Source organism: Salvelinus sp. IW2-2015, linkage group LG12, assembly GCF_002910315.2.
Source record: "Salvelinus sp. IW2-2015 linkage group LG12, ASM291031v2, whole genome shotgun sequence".
Taxonomy (NCBI): Eukaryota; Metazoa; Chordata; class Actinopteri; order Salmoniformes; family Salmonidae; genus Salvelinus; species Salvelinus sp. IW2-2015.
Window position 1 is genome coordinate 8,296,966 of NC_036852.1, and position 22,159 is coordinate 8,319,124.

The following is a 22,159-nucleotide window of genomic DNA, read 5'->3' on the forward strand; positions in this document are numbered from 1 at the left end:
TTTCATAAACAAAGTTATGAAACACCCAATGCCCCTGTGTGAAAAGGTAATTGAACCCCTTACACTGAATAACTGGTTGTGCCAACTTTAGCTGCAATGACTCCAACCAAACGCTTCCTGTAGTCGTTGATCAGTCTCTCACATCGCTGTGGAGGAATTTTGGCCCAATCTTCCATGCAGAACTGCTTTAACTCAGCGGCATTTGTTGGTTTTCAAGCATGAACTGCTCGTTTCAAGTCTTGCCAGAACATCTCAGTTGGGATTAGGTCTGGACTTTGACTAGGTCATACCATAACTTTAAATGTGTTGCCTTTTTAACCATTTCATGTGCACTTGATTGTGTGTTTTGGATCCTTGCCTTGCTGCGTGACGAATGGCCTAACATTCTCCTGTAGAATTCTCTGATACAGAGCCAAATTCATAGTTCCTTCTATAAAGGCAAGGCGTCCAGCTCCTGAGGCAGCAAAGCGGCAGGTAGCCTAGTGTTTCGAGCGTTGGACTAGTAACTGAAAGGTTGCAAGATCGAATTGCGAGCTGACAAGGTAAAAATCTGTCGTTCTGCCCCTGAAATCGGCAGTTAACCCACTGCTCCTAAAAAAGCATCCCCAAACCATCACACTACCATGGGTCCCATTTTGCTTGACCGTTGGTATAAGCTTCTTACTGTGAAATGCAGTGTTTGGTTTTCACCAGGCAAAATGGGACACATTTAGTCCAAAAAGTTATAGTTTCCCCTCATCTGTCCATAGAACATTCTTCCAAAAGTCTTGATGATCAGCCAGTTGCTTTTTGGAAAATTTGAGTCAACTTTTTGGATGAGATGACTATCAGTATCAAAAATATGCAAAAATAGAGAAAATCAGAAAGAGGGCAAATACTTTTTCATGGCACTGGTTCCAGAGTTGCTTAAACAAAAACGATACTTTTGTATATGCAGTGGTTTTCTAAGGAACCATAAAAACCTAATACCGTTAGACAGCACCAATGGGCAAAGTGTGACCGAAGGTTTAGAATCATCATTCGTAACCCTGGGAGCCATAGGATGTTTAATCCTTTAAAAGCGGAAACATTAATCACATTTTTCTTCAGCCATACCACACACACACTGCCCCCAACAACACATACACAATCACTGCCCACCCCAGAAAAAGTTTATTTCCAAAATGTTATATCCACCCATTTTTCGCATTTGTGTTTTTTCCCCAGAAATGATTGCTTGTGGGTACCTTCATGTGTGTGTAAAATATAACTGTTCTCAGATTTTTTATTCATTGATGTTAGGTGTGTATTAAAATCTATATCAATTGTCTAGCTGAAATGGAATGTTCATATAATGTATATTTGGCTGTGATAATGAGGTTGTCTCAACTAGATATCTATTAAAAAAAAATCTATATTGTCTTATCGCTGCAACTCTCCAACTGGCTCGGTAGGCGAAGGTCAAGTGCGTCCTCCTAAACACGACCCACCAAACCGCGCTTCTTAACACCCGCCCGCCAGCCGCACCAATGTGTCGGAGGAAACACTGTTCAAATGACAACCGAGGTTAGCCTGCAGGCAACCGGCCTGCCACAAGGAGTCGCTAGAGTGCAAAAACAACGCTGGGCCAATTGTGTGCCGCCCGATCACGGCCAGGGTCTGTAGTGAAGCCTTTTGCACTGCGATGCAGTGCCCTAGACCGCTGTGCCCTTCAACAAGCTATCTTAAGATGAATGCATTAACTGTAAGCCATTCTGGATAAGAGCATCTGCTAAATGACTAAAATGTCAAATATAAATGTTTTTTGGGTTCCATCTAGAACATTGTAGACATTTCGTTGGGGCATGGACTACAAGGTGTCGAAAACATTCTACAGGGATGCTAGCCCATGTGTAACGCTCCTCCTCTTCGTCTGATGATGAGGAATAGGAATCATCGGACCAACACGCAGCGTGGTAAGGGTTCATAGTAAATTGAATCAAATAAACTGAACACTGAATGACAAAAAAACAACAAAGAGAGTGAACGAAATGAAACAGTCCTGTAAGGTGAAAAAACACAAAACAGGAAACAACTACCCACCAACACAGGTGGGAACAGGCTACCTAAGTATGGTTCTCAATCAGAGACAACGATTGACAGCTGCCTCTGATTGGGAACCATACCAGGCCAAACACATAGAAAAGGACAAGATAGAACAAAACATAGAATGCCCACCCCAACTCACGCCCTGACCAAACCAAAATAGAGACATAAAAAGGATCTCTAAGGTCAGGGCGTGACATCATGTTGACTTCAATTCTTCCCAAAGTTGTGTCAAGTTAGCTGGATGGATACAATATATAGAATTTTGCATAGGATAACCATTTTGGGTTCCATGTAGATCCCTCTGTGGAAAGGGTTTTACATGGAACCCCAAAAAGTTATACCTGGAACCAAAAATGGTTCTTCAAAGGGTCCTCCTACGGGACCAGCCAAATAACCTGTGATGGACATTTTTAGGTTTGTGCTTTTCTAATAACCAATTTCTGTGTTCATGCAAGTGACTGATTGAACGAATCCTCACTATCAGTATCTGCAATTTGGCAGTACGCCCAGGAACTTGTTTTGAGAAAGGGTTATCTCAGTTTCAAGGTCTCCGCTTAGAGAAGAAGCCTTGTGAGGTATTGGTCTGTCACATGAAGGAAGCAAACTTTAATGATTAATTCATTATGAATGATGAATAAGCTAAATCATGCAAATATAACTTGTCTGTTCATAAGAGAACGAACGGGACTGCCCCGGGTAGATCTCCTGATCGACATGTGTACTTGGTGCATTAAGTTTGATGGAACCTCTCCAGAGCACTGATGATAAACAATGATTAATTTAAGATTGACTTTGAGTGTCCCTGTGTAGAATTTCCACGACAAACCCTTTAGGTTCTAGGTAGCACATTTTACCTAAGAGTGTTATATGAGATATGCATGTAAAACATTTACATTTGACATTTTAGTTATTTGGGCACTTATCCAGAGCGACTTAATACAGTTAATGCATTCATGTTAAGATAGCTAGGTGAGACAACCTCATTATCACAGTCAAATGCACAGTGTACAAACATTCCATTCCAGCTAAACAATGGATAAATAACATTTTGCATAGGACAACCCTGTTTTGGTTCCAGGTGGAACACTTTTTGGTTTCAGGTAGAACCCCTTTAGGTTCCATGTAGAACTCTCTGTGGAAAGGGTTCTACATGGAACCCCAAAAAGATCTACATGTAACAAAAAAGGGTTCTTCAAAGGGTTCTCCTATGGGGACAGCTGAAGAACCCTTTAAGGTTCTAGATAGCACCTTTTTTTCTACGAGTGTAATATCCTCTAATCAGGAAGTTACTTTAAATTATTGCATAATATACAGTATTTTGAAAGCAACTTGTTTGTTGCTTGGCATCCATCGCATTGGCTGGATCAATTATGCTATAAGGAGAAATTATTGCGTGGTTAAAAAGTAAAAACTGCTAATTAATTTCATGGAGCATGAATACAGATATTGGTGAAACACCTAAAGCTGAAATCCTTAATGGTGAAACTGCCACTGTAACAGTACTGCTTCCGTCCCTCTCCTCGCCCCGAACCAGGGACCCGTTGCACACATCATGTAACGCTCGTCCTCCTCCTCGTCTGAGGATGAGCAACGATCGGACCAATATGCAGCGTAGTGTGAATACATCTTGATTTATTTAAAGAAAGACGAACACTAAGAACACTTGACAAAATACAAAATAACAAATCGACGTGAACAGACCTGTACTTGAGAACATAAAACAAGAACGCACAAACAAGAAGGAAACACACGAACGAACGAACGAAACAGTCCCGTGTTGCACAAACACTGACACAGGAATAATCACCCACCAACAAACAGTGAGAACAGCCTACCTTAATATGGTTCTCAATCAGAGGAAACTTAAAATCACTGCCCTGATTGAGAACCATATCAGGCTAGTTGAATGAACCCAACATAGAAACACATAACACATGCCCACCCCAACTCACGCCCTGACCATACTAAACAAAGACAAAACAAAGGAAATAAGGTCAGGAACGTGACAGAACCCCCCCCCCCCCCCAAGGTGCGGACTCCGGACGCAAAACCTGAACCTATATGGGAGGGTTTGGGTGGGCATCTGTCCACGGTGGCGGCTCTGGCTCTGGACGTGGTCCCCACCCACCATAGTTAATCCCCGCTTCCGTGGCCTCCTCCTAATGGCTAGCCACCATATTAACCCCACTGGATTAAGGGGCAGCACCGGACTGAGGGGCAGCACCGGACTGAGGGGGCAGCACCGGATTGAGGGGCAGCTCCGTTACTGAGGGCAGCTCGGACTGAGGGGCAAGCTCCGGACTGAGGGGCAGCTCCGGACTGAGGGGCAGCTCCGACTGAGTGACGGCTCTGGCAGGTAATGGCTGGCTGACGGCTCTGGCAGGTCATGGCTGGCTGACGGCTCTGGCAGGTCATGGCTGGCTGACGACTCTGGCAGGTCATGGCTGGCTGACGGCTCTGGCAGGTCATGGCTGGCTGACGGCTCTGGCAGGTCATGGCTGGCTGACGGCTCTGGCAGGTCATGGCTGGCTGCGCTCTGGCAGGTCATGGCTGGCTGACGGCACTTGGCAGGTCATGGCTTGGCTGACGGCACTGGCAGGTCATGGCTGGCTGACCGCACTGGCAGGTCATGGCTGGCTGACGGCACTGGCAGGTCATGGCTGGCTGACGCACTGGCAGGTCATAGCTGCGGGCGGCTTCTGGCTGCTCCTGTCTGGCGGGCGGCTCTGGCTGCGTCCTGTCTGGCGGGCGGCTCTGGCTGCTCCTGTTGGCGGGGCTCTGGCTGCTCCTGTCTGGCGGGCGGCTCAGGCTGCTCCTGTCTGGCGGTTAGCTCTGGCTGCTCCTGTCTGGCGGGCGGCTTCTAGCGGCTCCTGTCTGGCGGGCGGCTCTAGCGGCTCCTGACTGACGGACGCTCTCTAGCGGCTCCTGACTGACGGACGGCTCTGAAGGCTCAGGACAGACGGGCGGCTCTGAAGGCTCGGACAGACGGGCGGCTTTGAAGGCTCAGGACAGACGGGCGGCTTTGAAGGCTCAGGACAGATGGGCGGCTTTGGAGGCTGAGGACGGGCAGTTCAGACGGCGCTGGGCAGACGGATAGCGCAGACGGCACTGGGCAGACGGGCAGTGCAGGCGGCTCTGGGCAGACGGGCAGTGCAGGCGGCACTGGGCAGACGGCAGACTCTGGCCGGCTGAGGCGCACAGTAGGCTGGTGCGTGGTGCCGGAACTGGTGGTACGGGGCTAAGGACATGCACCTCAAGGCTAGTGCGGGGAGCAGTAACAGGGTGCACAGGGCTCTGGAGACGCACAGGAAGCTTGGTGCGTGGTGCCGGAACTGGAGGTACTGGGCTGGAGACACCGCACCACAGGGAGAGTGCGTGGAGGAGGAACAGGGCTCTGGAGACACACAGGAAACCTGGTGCGTGGTGTTGGCACTGGTGGTACTGGGCTGGGGCGGGGAGGTGGCGCGGATATACGGACCGTGCAGGCGTACTGGCTCCCTTGAGCACAGAGCCTGCCCAACCTTACCTGGTTGAATGCTCCCGTAGCCCGACAGTGCGGGGAGGTGGAATAACCCCTCGTCCTCCTCCTCGTCCTCCTCGCTCGTCTGAGGATGAGCAAGGATCGGACCAATATGCAGCGTAGGCTGAATACATCTTGATTTATTTAAAGAAAGACGAACACGAAGAACACTTGACAAAATACAAAATAACAAATCGACGCGTGAACATAAAGTACCGGTGGTTTCCTGTTGAGACTACAAACAAAGAAATATAACCTAACTCCAGATTGACAGTCCTGTTAACATCATTTTGTTACACAATGACAATATAGCTTTGTTTCGAAAATGTGCATATTTAGCAGCAAAATTCGTAGGTTATACTATGTATCACTTTGTAGGGTTGGCCCACCCGCGAGCACCGGTCTTTAGCCCCACGCTATCTTGGCAGTTCTCATTGCCCTCACCTCGCGACCGCCTCGGCGTCCGCGGCCGGGCCGCTCTCCGGCCGCTCTCGCCTCAGGTACGCGGGCTCCCCGGCGCCGCCCAGCCGTCCTCGAACCTGTGCGCCCGGGTGGTTCGGTCCGTTTGCCTTGCTGGGCGCCGGTGCGTGCTGGCTGGTGGGCGGGCCGCGGCCTTCAGTCTCCCCCGTCCCTGCCCGCCATGATGGGCAGCCTGCTGTGGGTGGTCTTTCGGATGGGAGTTAAAACGGTGTCCACTGACTTCTGCGGTTTCAAAAGACCATGGCTTTCTGACGCAGTGGGGTTGCCGTGTTGGTAAAACTTCCACACTCTGGTCACCATCGGTACTCCATAATCAGTTAAATTGGCTCATTCATCCCCCTCCTCTCCCCTGTAACTATTCCCCAGGTCGTTGCTGCAAATGAGAACGTGTTCTCAGTCAACTTACCTGGTAAAATAACGGTAAAATAAAAATAAAAAAATAAAAATTGCACGCACGATAGAAGAGCAATTTTTTTAATTTATCATCCTGCGCGACGCTCCTCAGCTCAGCAACAAAAACAATAACAATGGTGGTGGGGCGGCCAGTGCTGCTGTTTCCCCCGACTGCAGATTCCATCTAAACGGTCAAAAACGGGTAAATCATCTGACATTACACAAATATGCTGTACTACAGAGATAAAACAAGTAGCAAAGCACACAAATTAGACTTCTTATCATGTACATTGCTATGGCAGAATTGTCCACACATTTCCATGGGAAATATGTCATTAGTATGTAAATTATACCTTTGACTGATTTACCAAATGCAGGAACAAGTAGCTGTAATGACAGTCTTTAAAGCTGGATTTAGGCCCCACACAATCTCCATACGAAAGAACTTTCCTCAAGAAGAAATTCAAAAAACTCCACTGTCTAAGACAGTCTTGAGCAGAGAAATCTTGAGCAGAGCAAAGGGATTCCTGGGAGAATTAATCTAGAGACAATGGTTACAATGCATATGTCCTCGTCATTTCTATCGTTTAAAAGGATCATTAGCGAAGAGAGGGTATGTTCCATCCTTTCCCTATTCATCTGTTTCATCACTTGTCACATACTGTAGATATTTTCCACCCCTCATCCCTCTAGCCCTCCATCCAATGTCGAGAACATAAATGAATCTGTTACCAATAGTTTGCAGCCCATCGCGGCTAATTTAGCGGTAACACTTTGAGAGATCAATCTTCCCTTCCAGATGACAAATTTGGCTAGTCACCTGTTCTGTTCAGCTAGTCCGCCGGTGCCATTCAATTTCACATTCTGTCTCTGTACCCCAGGCAGGCTCTCTCTCTCTCTCTCTTTCTATTTCTCTCTCTCTCTATAAATAGATATATCCCTCTCTCCCTCTCTTCTTATCCTTCCCTCTCTCCTTCTCTCCCACCCTCTACCCCTCACTCCTGTCTCTCTCTCTACCTCTCCCACCCTCCACTCTCTCTCCTTCTCGGTTTCTCTCTACATTCCCTCGCCCCCCTCTCTGTACCTAATCTAGAGGCTAATTACCACTAGAGGTGATGAAGGGACGCAGGTTTAAATTACACTACATTAATCAAACCGTCCTGAAACAACACATCATTTGAACACTCATTAGATTGAATTAAATGAAATTATCGAACCTTCCCTCTTTGCAGACTGGTCAGTTGATCTAAAGTCTATCTAGAAAACAGCCTGTCCAGGAAATGTACAAATAGTGGATCCTAAAACATGTAACTATCTCTGTCTGACACTACCATTAAGGGTAAATAAGAAGGCTAAATGATCATGCAGACTAAACAAAGTATGGTAAATAGTGTGTCCGAATGCAAATGCACCGAGTTGGCACTTGGCAGTCATGCCATGTATGCATGTATTGGTACTTTAGTTAATGTCGTCAGAGGGGATATGCATAATATCCTATTGTGGTGAGATAGCTTTGTCTGCCCTATTCACTGCCGGTTTTAATGCATCGCAGCTTGACAAATCCAGGAAATGAGACATTTGTTGCAACTGGGGTAAAGTCCCTTTAGGAACCATGCTATGAAACGCAGTACTGCAGACATCCGAGCCCGCCCCTACTGCTCCTGCCTTCATCTTCTCCCTACACCTCCTCCCTTAACCTCTTTTCATTAACAAAGCACAAAGCTTGCTGCTCAGTGCTCACATCTCCCCTGACTGAACAATGCCAATTCCTTGTGTGGTGTCCCCAACATGTAATCTATTGAATATGTAAATATTGCACATAAGCAAAAAAAACACTGCAGTTTACACAGATCTCTAACAGTCCTGTTCTGTTCTGACAGTCACATTTTGTTGTTTAAGGCTAGCTAGGGTAAGTCAATAGTCAAATTGAATCAAATGAAAGGTTTATCTTATTTATCTGAATAAAGTGTTAGCTGGCAGGTCTGCCAGACAAAATGGCTGTCATGTTTGATTAATAAACCAAATATATTTGCTACAAAAACTATTTCCTAATTAGAATGTGTCATTTGTTGATGTCCTGACAATGAAAACACAACATTTTAAAACCAAACGGAAGTAACTAAACTTCTCATTCAAAACTTCTCTATAAACACAAGCTTTAAGCTTTTTCTCCAAAAAACTTCTGGACACTGAACAGCCAAACTTCAAACGTCATATGGTGATGTGGAACGGAATTGAATGCTAAACAGAGAAAAAATGTCTTTGTTTCACACTGAGTGGTGATGTGATGTTTCCTCTGAAGGCTTGCTGGGAGCAGATGGCGATACAATGTGAGGACAGGGCCATTAGTGAAGTCTTCAGTGCTTTGGACACTTTGGAGCTGTCTGTTTAATAGGAGGATTGGGGACCACATGCACACGCATACACACACGCATACACACACACACGCATACACACACACGCATACACACACACGCACACATACACACACACACGCATACACACACACACACGCGCATACACACACATACAGGCACAACACACACACACCACACACACACACACACACACACACACACACACACACACACACACACACACACACACACACACACACACACACACACACACAGCACATACAGGCACACACACGCACAGGCACATACGCACACACACACACACACACACACACACACACACACACACACACACACACACACACACACACACACACACACACACAACACACACACACACACACACACACACACACACACACACACACACACACACACACACACGACACACAGCATGCCGGCATAAAGGCACACTCATACCCACACACACACGTACACATACTCACACACAGACTCTCACTGCCTGCAGGCATGAGCCAGCATCGTTATATGGCTACCGACCAGCCTCAGTCTGTAAAATGACATGCCCACAAAAGCTCACAGGTGGCCGAGAGGCAGAAACAGACAACCATTCCAGCATATTGGCGCCACATCTTTCCGCTTGTTTGTTTGCCATTGGCGTTGTCTAACTGTCTACATGAGCCATGTGCTGCCATCACAAACCACTTCACGACCAAACAGAACACACACAAATGTATGGGTTTGGAAAATGCAATGAAACCATGTAGCTGCATACATGGCCTCATTAGAATATGTGGAAATAGCAACATTTAACCGCTGAAGTTTAAATGTCACCCAATCTGACATATTATGTGACCGGAGGTGACATTACGCAGCTAGGCGAAGATACAACTCTAATCTCCACGGAGTAATGAGTTGGGAAATGAGGTTGTAATACAGTTGGATTACCACAGACTGTGTAAAGACTTTGAACTAAATCGTTGACTTTTGTGACTGTTATGCTTCATGAGGCCAGTGTCTATTTGTTGTGCAGCTCCCAACTGTGCCCTAACTGTGTTTTAGTCACAAACAAACAGCCACACAGCTTCCACGCAGAACATTTGGTTCTCCACTTAATAAAACATGTGTACTACTGTTTGTTTTTTTAGAATATCAATTGGATGTATTGCTTGACCGGTAAACTGTGAAAGGTCAACTCAGTAATTTGAAAAACATGAAGAAATACCACTGTATCGAAGTACTAAATTATTTATATAAAACAGAGTAGATACAGCAGATGGCTGGTACCGACGAAAGGATATTGATGTTGAGTTTAGGTTTAAACAATCAGACAGATTAGCCACTCAACCATTTTGCCATTTTGTAGTGGAGCTTGATGAGAGCTTCAAGTTCCTCAGTGTCCACGTCACTAAGGACCTATCATGGTCCAAACACACCAAGACAGTCGTCGTGAAGAGGGCATGATAATGCCTCCTCCTCTTCAGAATGCTGAAAATATTTGACATGGGCCCTCAGATCCTCAAAACGTTCTACAGCTGCACCATTGAGCTCATCTTGATTGGCTGCAGTGTGTATGGCCCAGTACATCGCTGGGGCCCGAACACCCTGCCATATCAGACGCTTTCAGAGGAAGGCCCTAAAAAGACTCCAGTCATAGATTGTCTCTCTGTTACCGCACGGTAAGCAGTACTGGAACGCCAAGTCTGGGACCAAAAGGCACCTGAACGGCTTCTACTCCCAAGACGTAAGAATGCTGAACAGTTAATCAAATGGCTACCCAGACAATTTATATGCATGGACACCCTTCATTATTTATTTCTTTATCTTAATTGTTTTGCATTGACTCCCTTGCACTGGCTCTATGCACACTCACTAGACTCTACCCACACACTCATACATACTACACTGACACACACACACTACATACGCTCACACAAACACACACACACACACTCACACTCAGACACACTTTCACACTTCACATACACTGCTGGTGCTCTGTTTATTATCTATCCTGATGGCCTAGTCACTTTTACCCCTACCCACCTGTGAATACTTTATTACCTCAATCACCTCAACTACCTCGTACCCCTGCACATTAACTCGTACTCGTACTCCTTGTACGTATGTAGCCTCGTTATTGTTTTTATTGTGTTACTCTTTCCTATTTTATTTAGCAAATATTTGTCTTACTTTTTAACCCCGCATTGTTGGGAACGGGCTCGTAAGTAAGCATTTCACTGTAAAGTCTACACCCGTTGTATTCGGCGCATGCGACCAATACAATTTGATTGGGACTGACTGGACAGTACAAAAGGAAGCAATATACAGGACTGATCAAGGCAGATTACAGATTACAGACGAAAATAGCATCAATAGGACAAACACATGGTTTTTGATATTTGGATAAACACATTTGGGAATAAAGCTGTAAAAGCAAAGTGCTCTTAAGCAACAGATTTTTTATGACTATGCTCTAAACACGTTTAAATGTCTCAATAAAACCTGGAATTGAACTTGAAATCTAGAAAATCACAAAGGCATTTAAGCACAACCTTTCTCTTTGCTTTTGATCTGATCAATATTAAATTGCCGTTTCAATCATTTGACATTATGTGCATGGACATCATTTGAGCAGTAAGTTCTCCCTGCTTATTTGGGTGGCGGTGCTCGGTCTGCACCCTGTACCTTAACTTTATTTTATTCATGCAGCGAAGGAGAGACAGAGAGGCAATAAGGATAAAGACCACTTAGCAGCAAAGTAAGAAGAATCCTGGTGATTGACGACATAAATGGAATACTAATCTGGGGTGTTGTTGTGAATATCTAGATTTCAGAGTCCATTATCTCTACACATTTAAGTAGGCTAATTACTATTTCAAGGACAAGGAGGATACAGTATCAACTTCTCCTAGTGAGATGGTTGTTATCCATTTTCAAACAAAGGACCGATGAAATAACCTCTGTATCCCCTTTTCTAACTATGGATTCAGGGATGGTGCATTACAGGACAAATGCGCATTATGGTGTTACAAAAAAATGTGGGCTTAATTCATTGCAACCTGATGCAACCTAAGCTTACTGCTCTATCTCTCTCTCTCTCTCTCTCTCTCTCTCTCGCTCTCTCGCTCTCTCGCTCTCTCTCGCTCTCTCTCTGTCTATATCCCTCTCACTCTCCCTCTCTTCTTTTTTCCTTCTATTTCACTCCGGGCACTCAGGAGGATGTGTGCCCATGCAGAAGCACAGTACAGACTTTTAAGGGGTCCGTCAGGAATGACTTTTCATATAAAGAGGTACAATTCAAAGAAATTATATTTTGTGTTTCTGCAGTGGAGATGGCCCACATGCATACATGAAATCCAGAACACGCACGCGCACGCGCACACACACACACACACCACACACCACACAACACACACACACACACACACACACACACACACACACACACACACACAGGATGTCGCTATTAAGCACTGGAATATATTGTGATGCAGTGATGATTTATTACAGTCTGACGGGGGAACAAAGCGACCCACTTGGAGGATAATTAGAAATGGGCTGAAACACGACATCATCAATGTTTACCCTCTTTTACACTTCTATAACTGTGATTACTTCTTCTTCTTTTTTGGTGCTAAATATTAACCAAAGTCAGATCGACGACGACACCTGCTAGAGGAGTCTAGACAGCGTAAAGTCTGAGGTACTGTTTGAGAATAGGTCATAAGGTCATAAAGTCATAAACATAGCACCACAAGGTCATAACACCCTAAGGTCATAGAACCATAAGGTCATAAGGTCACACAAAAACAGTATTATACTGTCCTACAATTGCATCAAACAAGTATTTTAACTTCAAGCTACCATCTAGGTCATTTTGACCCCAGAGGCATATTTTTGATCATAGCCCAAAGGTGGTTTATTCAATTGTTCCACATGTTGCAATGACTTTGTCAATCGACTTGTTCCCAACAAATCTAAATCATTGCTTAGTGTTTCGGTATCAAGTCCTTTAGGGTGATTTCGACCCCAGCCAAAAACACCCAATTCTGCCTATAGTAATTTTATAAATAGGACATTTATTTGAATCTAGGTTTCTCTGGAGACATAATTACAAGTTATCCATACCCCCAGAGGGTGAAGTGGGACCTGTATCAGTGATTTTGACCAGATAGACAGATCATCTGCACAGATATGTACTCGCCTGAGATGTACTCGCCTAAGATTGTACTTTTCTATACCATGTATCGTATGACTGTGTACAAAACCAAAATCACCTTATTTTTGTGCATATAAAATATTCCAAGTGTATACAAAGTATGACAATGGTATAAATACTTGCAATTCAGACCTCTGATATGCTCTGAATCTACATACTGTACAGTAACTAGCTGTATTGGTGTATATTCTCAGAAAAGTAGTTATTCCAGGGCAAATCTAAAAAAGTATTTATTTGAATCCAGGTTTTGTTTCGAGACATACTATTAAGTTGTTTATACTTTTATACCCTTATTTTACCAGGTAAGTTGACTGAGAACACATTCTCATCAATATAGCAACGACCTGACTAGAATACAGTATATACTGTACACATGAAATTAGTAAAACAGTGCAGATGTCACGCCCTGACCATAGAGAGCCCTCGAGGTTCTCTATGGTGTAATAGGTCAGGTCGTGACTAGGGGGGTTTCTAGGTAGTATATTTCTATGTTGGTGTGTGTGTATGGTTCCCAATTGGAGGCGGCTGATAATCGTTACCTCTAATTGGGGGTCATACTTAGTGTGTCCTTTTTCCCACCTGCTATGGGGGATATTGTTGTGTATGAGTGCCTATGTGCGCTATGTATTTCACGATCGTTCTATCTTTGCTGTTTTGGAAGTTTCACTGTCATTCAAATGTGGAACTCTACTCACGCTGCGCCTTGGTGCAATTATTCATACGACGGCCGTGACAGCAGAGAATCAGTGCTATCCGGGATGCTTAGATGTTGCCACATTGGATTTTTTTGTGACCACAGAGAGTCAGGACATCTGTTTAACGTCCCGTCCGAAAGACAGATTTTGTCATCAGAGGATGGAGAGGGACCTGTATTAATGATTCTGACCAGATAGACAGATCACCTGCAGAGATGGAGAACCTTAATGTACTCGCCTATGACTATAACTGTGTAACTAAATTTGACCAGATCTCCAGACTGAGTAAAGGATCTATGTTCTTCAAGATGTTCAAACGTACAATCTGGCCTTGTACTATCTCCACCCGGCACAGCCAGAAGAGGACTGGCCACCCCTCAGAGCCTGGTTCCTCTCTAGGTTTCTTCCTAGGTTCCGGCCTTTCTAGGGAGTTTTTCCTAGCCACCGTGCTTCTACTGTTCATCTACATTGCTTGCTCTTTGGGGTTTTCTCCTGGGTTTCTGTATAGCACTTTGTGACATCTGTTGATGTGAAAAGGGCTTTATAAATCCATTTTATGTATTGATTGACCATGTACAAAATCTAAATTACCTCAGATATATGCTTAGTTGCAGTCAATACAGCTCATAAAGGTATGTCAGTGTTAAGCATCCTTGGTAAAACAGAAACCAGCTACCCTTAAATGTACACATACGGGGTGCATTTTCACACAGGTTTTAGCCCAGTGTTTTACCCAAAATGCAGAAACATTTGTTTCCATGCTGGCCAGCACCCGTGTCTCACTGCACTCTTATAACTAAACAAAGAAAAGGCTTATATTTCTTGCTTCATATATGGCACCCCTAAAGGTTCTATATAGGAACCAATTTTGGTTTATATTTTTCTAGGAGTGTGGGCCATGGCTCCGGCGGACCTGCTCTTACCTGGGACCAAAGCCAGGCCACTGGTACTTTTCACCTTGCATTTACATCACAATGGCTAACTGTGAACTTTAACACCTTCTCACAAAGCAACTGTTTTGATTATGCAGAGGTTGTTGATTCTGCTCTTCATAAGTCCTCACTGTCAGCTCTAGCTATGGAAACATAATTTCCCTATTATAACATAATGGTGTATACACTAGTGTCACACTGGTGTTACAGTTGAAAAGCAGCATTAATGCTGTGTTAGTGTGTATTATCAGAAGAAAAAAAATATTATACCGAAAATGTTTTATAAATACCAGAATTCCTATTATATCCTCCAATATTCTATATGTGTAACTTATTATGCTATTTTGGGTGCTAAACCATTCAGTTTGAAGTGAATTTGAGGATTTGGGTATGCTTTTTGAAACATCCTCTCATAGGCTGTACCAGCATTGTTTCAATAACAGCAATGCTAATGCTGACTGTGGGGTAAGTTACGTTTAAAAAACGAAGCCATATTTTTGGTCAATGTCTCCCAGGACCACTTTTTTCAAGTGAATTTAATCACTTTTTGTCTGTAAAATTCTGTATATTTTAAATGTTGTTCAAATGACTTAAATGTAATGTAAATGTAACTGCCTCTTAAAATGGCAGTCATTGGTACCACATAAATATTATAAAATAAATATTTACTTTAAAATTCTGCAAATTAAATGATAATTTAATCAAATGATGGTAAATATGTTTTTTTTTGTATTATTGTTTATTACACATTGGAAAACAGCTGCACATTTTCTAAAGAATATGCAAATTAAATGTAATTTGGCTAAAATAAGAGTCTGTTTTGGTCATTTTTTATTTCAGATAACATTAATTACATGTGTAATGATGTTTTGATAAGAAATGAGTTGATATTTTGTGATTGTTGCTTTTTACAAAAGTTTATTCTTGGGGTCAAAATGACCCCAGTTGGCAATCGATGTATGTAAAATATAGTAGTAGCTTGAGGGTTAAATGTGTAACAGTAATGGTATAATGTAAATGTATGTCACAACTTGTCATTTAGAAGTAATAGTATATTAATAAAGGATATATACTGTATATAGTTATTTTAGTTACTTTACACACTTTGCCAAATGTGCATTTAATTGTCCTATACCACCTTACATTCAAATATTCAGGAACTGACCTCCAAGACAAACATTCATTCTGTGATTCATTTTAAAGTGTCCCCTCTCAGCATATCAGAAAAAGCAGGTCAGAAAAGAAATATTTAACCATTTAACCTTTGTAGAGGAGAGATCCTTGAATTCCTCCTAGTTTAGACACACATAGGCCTATAGCCAGGCTTTGCTTCAACACTCATCGGGGAGAGAGGAGGTACAGTAATATTTAATAGGCTAAAATCTCCACTGCTATTTCTCTGGAGGATACGGTGCCTCAATTCATATCTGAGTCCTTGGAAGAAAAGTTATTACTGGGCTTTCGTCCCAAATGGCACCCTATTCCATACATGGGCCCTGGTCAAAAGTAGTGCACTCTGTAGGGAATAGGGTGCCATTTGCACGATTCTGAGCTGTGACATTCCATTGGTCCAGCTACATTGGAATGGCCCGACTCTGTTGGGATGATGAGCACAGAAAGCTTCCTTCCACTTAACCATGAAGGAGATGCATAGATAGTACTGCCAATGTGTGGCATGATGTACTTTTACACACTTAAATGTTGAGGCTCAAAATGCAGCCGTGCACCGTAAGTGTACAGTAAATTAGGTAATGTACCACAGCCACCAGAGCCGCAGGAAAACCTGTTGCGAGACAAGCATTTACCCCAGTTGTTTTCAATCTGGTGTTGCGCCGCCACACCACTTTCAAAGCAGCAACACCAAACACGTTTACCAGACATATTCATTAGTTTATATCATATATATGTTTTTGCAATGGAAAAGAAAGCAGGCAAGTTATTGGACAAGTTGACATGGCACCTCCCCCACCTAGATGTTCTTTACCATTCGGCCATCAGATTTTCCACCAATGCTCCTTATAGGACACATCACTGCACTCTATACTCCTCTGTAACCTGGTCATCTCTGTATACCCGTCGCAAGTCCCACTGGTTGATGCTTATTTATAAAAACCCTCTTATGCCTCACTCCCTCCTATCTGAGATATCTACTGCAGCCCTCATCCTCCACATACAACACCTGTTCTGCCCGTCACATTCTGTTAAAGGTCCCCAAAGCACACACATCCCTGGGTCGCTCGTCTTTTCAGTTCTCTGCAGCTAGCGACTGGAACGAGCTGCAACAAACACTCAAACGTGACAGTTTCATCTCAATCTCTTCATTCAAAGACTCAATCATGAACACTCTTACAGACAGTTGTGGCTGCTTGGCGTGATGTATTGTTGTCTCTACCTTCTTGCCCTTTGTGCTGTTGTCTGTGACCAATAATGTTTGTACCATGTTTTGTGCTACTACCATGTTGTGTTGCTACCATAATGTGTTGTCATGTGTTGCTGCCTTGCTATGTTGTTGTCTTAGGCCTCTCTTTATGTAGTGTTGTGTTGTCTCTCTTGTCATGATGTATGTTTTGTCCTATATTTATATTTTTATTTAATTTTTTTAATCCCAGCCCCCGTCCCCGCAGGAGGCCTTTTGCCTTCTGGTAGGCCGTCATTGTAAATAAGAATTTGTTCTCAACTGACTTACCTAGTTAAATTAACGTTAAACAAACAAACAAATACTATTCAACTATTGCTGTATATATTCTGTCCTACTGTCACACCCTGGCCTTAGTTATCTTTGTTTTCATTATTATTTTAGTTAGGTCAGGGTGTGACATGGGGTATGTATGTGTTTTTGTAGTGTCTAGGGGTTGTTGTATGTGTATGGGGCAGTGTCTAGTGTAGTTGTCTATGTAAGTCTATGGTTGCCTGAGTGGTTCTGTCACGATCGTGTGGAGGAGAGACGGACCAAAACGCAGCATGTGGAAAATAAGCCATCTTCTTTTATTTTTACTACGAAGATGAACATGAAACGAAACACTATTACAAACTATACAAAAACAACAAACGACCGTGAAGCTATAAACGTAGTGCGCGCACGCACGCACGCACGCACGCACGCACGCACGCACGCACGCACGCACGCACGCTACAAACGTTCAACATAGACAATTCCCCACAAACCACTAAAAGCCTATGGTTCTTAAATATGGCTCCCAATCAGAGACAACAAAACCAGCTGTCTCTAATTGAGACCCAATTCAGGCAACCATAGACTTCCTAGATACCTACACTCAACCATAGACACAGCTAGACTACTATACTAAACATAAACCCAAACTACTCTAATAAAACCCCCTAAACTTACAACCACCCTAGACACTACAAAACACATACATTCCCCATGTCACACCTGACCTACCAAAAATAATTAAGAAAACAAAGAATACTAAGCCAGGGCGTGACAGGTTCTCAATCAGAGACAGATGTCTTTCATTTGTCTCTGATTGGGAGCCATATTTAAGACAGCCATAGGCATCATGCGTTTGTGGTAATTGTCTATGTCGATGTTCTATGTTGCATGTGTGCACTTAGTTCTTCTTAGCTTCACGATCGGTTGTTTTGTTCATTTTGTAAGTGTTTGTTTTTTCCTTCATTAAAAGAAGATGTCTTATTTTTCACACGCTGCCGTTTTGGTCCTCCATTCAAAGTCAAGACGATCGTGACAGAATTACCCACCAAGACGGGACCAAGCAGTGTGTCAAGTGCAACAGGAGCAAGTCACACAGATTTATGGCAATGGGAGCAGGATCTGGGCTACACTATGGGAGAGATCGACAGGTGGCGATCGACCAGGCGAGTGCCGGAGCCCACCTGGGATTCTCTGGCGCAGTGCGAGGAGGGATACCGGCGAATGGAGGCAGCACGAAGACGCGGTAGAAGCCTGTGAGTCAGCCCAAAACATTCTTGGGGGAGGCTAAAAGGGAGTGTGGTGAAGTCAGGTAGGAGACCTGCGCATACTCCCTGTACTTACCGTGAGAAGCGAGAGTACGGGCAGACACCGTGTTACGCAGTAGAGCGCATGGTGTCTCCTGTACGTGTTCATAGCCCGGTGCGGGTTATTCCACCTCCCCGCACTGGCAGGGCTAGATTGGGATTGAGCCGGATGTCATGAAGCCGGCCCAACGCATCTGGCCACCAGTGCGTCTCCTCGGGCCGGCTTACATGGCACCAGCCTTACGCATGGTGTCCCCGGTTCGCCTACTAGCCCGGTGCGGGTTATTCCACCTCCCCGCACTGGTCGGGCGACGGGGAGCATACAACCAGGTAAGGTTGGGCAGGCTCAGTGCTCAAGGGAGCCAGTACGCCTGCACGGTCCGTATTTCCGCCCACCTCCCGCCCCAACCCAGTACCACCAGTGCCTACACCACGCACCAGGCTTCCTGTGCGTCTCCAGAGCCCTGTTCCTCCTCCACGCACTAGCCGTATGGTGCGTGTCTCCAGCCAGTACCACCAGTTCCGGCACCACGCACCAAGCTCCTGTGCGTCTCCAGAGTCCTGTGCTCCTGTTGCTGCTCCCCGCACTACCCTGAGATGCGTGTCCCCCCCGGTACCACCAGTTCCGGCACCACGCACTAGGCCTAATGTGCGTCTCCAGGTCCAGTATGCCTGTCCTTCTCCCCGCCACTAGCCTTCAGGTGCATGTCCCCAGCCCGTACCACCAGTTCCGTCACCACGCACCAGGCCTACAGTGCGCCTCAGCCGGCCAGAGTCTGCCGTCTCCCAGCGCGCCTGAGCTGCCCAGTCTGCCCAGCACCGTCTGAGCTGCCGTCTGACAGCACCGTCTGAGCTGCCGTCTGCCAAGCACCGTCTGAGCTGCGCGTCTGCCAAGCACCGTCTGAGCTCGCGTCTGCCAAGCACCGTCTGAGCTGCGCTTGCCAAGCACGTCTGAGCTGCCCGTCTGCCAAGCACCGTCTGAGCTGCCCGTCTGCCAAGCACCGTCTGAGCTGCCCGTCTGCCAAGCCACCGTCTGAGCTGCCCGTCTGCCAAGCACCGTCTGAGCTGCCCGTCTGCCAAGCCCCGTTCTGAGCTCCCGTCATGCAGCACGCAGGCCGCTGCAGCACCGTCTGAGCTGCCCGTCTGCCAGCACCGTCTGAGCTGCCGTCTGCAAGCACCGTCTGAGCTTGCCCGTCTTGCCAAGCACCGTCTAGGCTGCCCGTTGCAAGCACCGTCTGAGCTGCCCGTCTGCCAAGCACGTCTGAGCTCCCGTCTGCCAAGCACCGTCTGAGCTGCCCGTCTGCCAAGCACCGTCTGAGCTGCCCGTCTGCCAAGCACCGTCTGAGCTGCCCTCTGCCAAGCACCGTCTGACTGCCCGTCTGCCAAGCACCGTCTAGCTGCCCGCTCTGCCAAGCACCGTCTGAGCTGCCCGTCTGCCAAGCACCGTCTTTGAGCTGCCCGTCTGCCAAGCACCGTCTGAGCTGCCCGTCTGCCAAGCACCGTCTGAGCTGCCCGTCTTGTCCCGAGCGCTAGAGCCGTCCGCCGACAGGACAGCCGAGCGTCCAGACAGATCAGCCCGAGCCGTCGCCAGACAGATCAGCCGAGCCGTCCCCCAGACAGGATCAGCCCGAGCCGTCCGCCAGACAGGATCAGCCCGAGCCGTCCGCCAGCCATGGCACGCCCGAGCCGTCCGCCAGCCATGAGCACCCGAGCCGTCCGCCAGCCATGAGCAGCCCGAGCCGTCCGCCAGCCATGACAGCCCGAGCGTCCGCCAGCCATTGAGCAGCCCAGCCGTCGCCCAGCCATGAGCAGCCCGAGCCGTCCGCCAGCCATGAGCAGCCCGAGCCGTCCGCCACCATAGCAGCCCGAGCCGTCCGCCAGCATGAGCAGCCCGAGCCGTCCGCCAGCCATGAGCAGCCCGAAGCCGTCCGACCATGAGCAGCCCGAGCCGCCCACATGAGCAGCCCGAGCCGTCCGCCAGCCATGAGCAGCCGACCGTCCGCCAGCATGAGCAGGCCCGAGCCGTCGCCAGCCATGAGCAGCCCGATCCGTCGCCAGCCATGAGCAGCCCGAGCCGTCCGCCAGCCATGAGCAGCCCGATCCGTCCGCCAGCCATTGGAGCAGCCCGGATCCGTCCGCCAGCCATGAGCAGCCGATCCGTCCGCCAACCATGAGCAGCCCGATCCGTCCGCCAGCCATGAGCAGCCAGATCCGTCGCCAGCCATAGCAGCCACCGACCGCCAGCCTGCCACCAAGATCCGTCCGCCAGCCAGAGCAACCAATCCGTCCGCCAGCCATGAGCAGCCAGATCCGTCAGCCAGCCATGACAGCCAGATCCGTCAGCCAGCCATGAGCTGCCGTCCCTCAGCCGGAGCTGCCCCTCAGTCCGGAGCTGCCCTCAGTCCCGGAGCTACCCTCAGTCCGAGCAACCCTCAGTCCGGAGCTACCCATCCGTCGGCGCCCTCTGGGATGGTCTTCAGTCCGGGACTTGCTACAAGGGTCGCCGCTCCAGAGGCGCCACCAAAGCGGGTATTGACAATGGTGGAGTGGGGCCACGTCCCGCACCGAGCCGCCGCCATAATAAGGCCCACCCCGGACCCTCCCCTTTTATGTCTGGTTGTGCGGTCGGAGTCCGCACCTTTGGGGGGGGGTACTGTCACACCCTGGCCTTAGTTATCTTTGTTTTCATTATTATTTTAGTTAGGTCAGGGTGTGACATGGGGTATGTATTTGTTTTTGTAGTGTCTAGGGGTTSTTGTATGTGTATGGGGCAGTGTCTAGTGTAGTTGTCTATGGTTGCCTGAGTGGTTCTCAATCAGAGACAGATGTCTTTCATTTGTCTCTGATTGGGAGCCATATTTAAGGCAGCCATAGGCATCATGCGTTTGTGGGTAATTGTCTATGTCGATGTTCTATGTTGCATGTGTGCACTTAGTTCTTCTTAGCTTCATGATCGGTTGTTTTGTTCATTTTGTAAGTGTTTGTTTTTTCCTTCATTAAAAGAAGATGTCTTATTTTTCACACGCCGCGTTTTGGTCCTCCATTCAAAGTCAAGACGATCGTGACACCTACAAATTCTACAGATATACTAAATATTTTATCCACATACTGACCATAATGTCTATATTGCCTTAACATCCCATCACATACAGTACCAGTCAAAGGTTTGGACACCTACTAATTCCAGTGTTTTTCTTTATTTTTACTATTTTGTACATTGTAGAATAATAGTGAAGACATAAAAATTATGAAATAACACATATGGAATCATGTAGTAACCTAAAGTGTTAAATAAATCTAAATATATTTCATTTATTTGAGATTCTTCAAAGTAGCTAACCTTTGCCTTGATGGCAGCTTTGCACACTTGGCATTATCTCAACCAGCTTCATGAGGTAGTCACCTGGAAGGCATTTCAATGAACAGGTGTGTCTTGTTAAAAGTACATTTGTGGAATTTCTTTCCTTAATGTGTTTGAGCCAATCAGTTGTGTT

At 46.2% G+C, this 22,159-nt stretch overlaps 1 protein-coding gene across 1 annotated transcript in view; it reads right to left on the minus strand.

Annotated features, from left to right (window-relative positions):
• Window positions 1-21,244, minus strand: part of LOC111971101 (low-density lipoprotein receptor-related protein 1B-like) — a 76,258-nt gene extending 55,014 nt beyond the window's left edge. Inside the window, exons 1-5 of the mRNA XM_070445877.1 lie at window positions 21,113-21,244; window positions 19,486-20,194; window positions 18,543-18,612; window positions 6,032-6,253; window positions 5,247-5,413 (exon numbers count right to left, since the gene is read on the minus strand). Of these exons, the coding sequence (XP_070301978.1) occupies window positions 5,247-5,413; window positions 6,032-6,253; window positions 18,543-18,612; window positions 19,486-20,194; window positions 21,113-21,244 (1,300 nt within the window). The remainder of the gene's footprint in view (window positions 1-5,246; window positions 5,414-6,031; window positions 6,254-18,542; window positions 18,613-19,485; window positions 20,195-21,112) is intronic.
• Window positions 21,245-22,159: the final 915 nt, after the last annotated feature.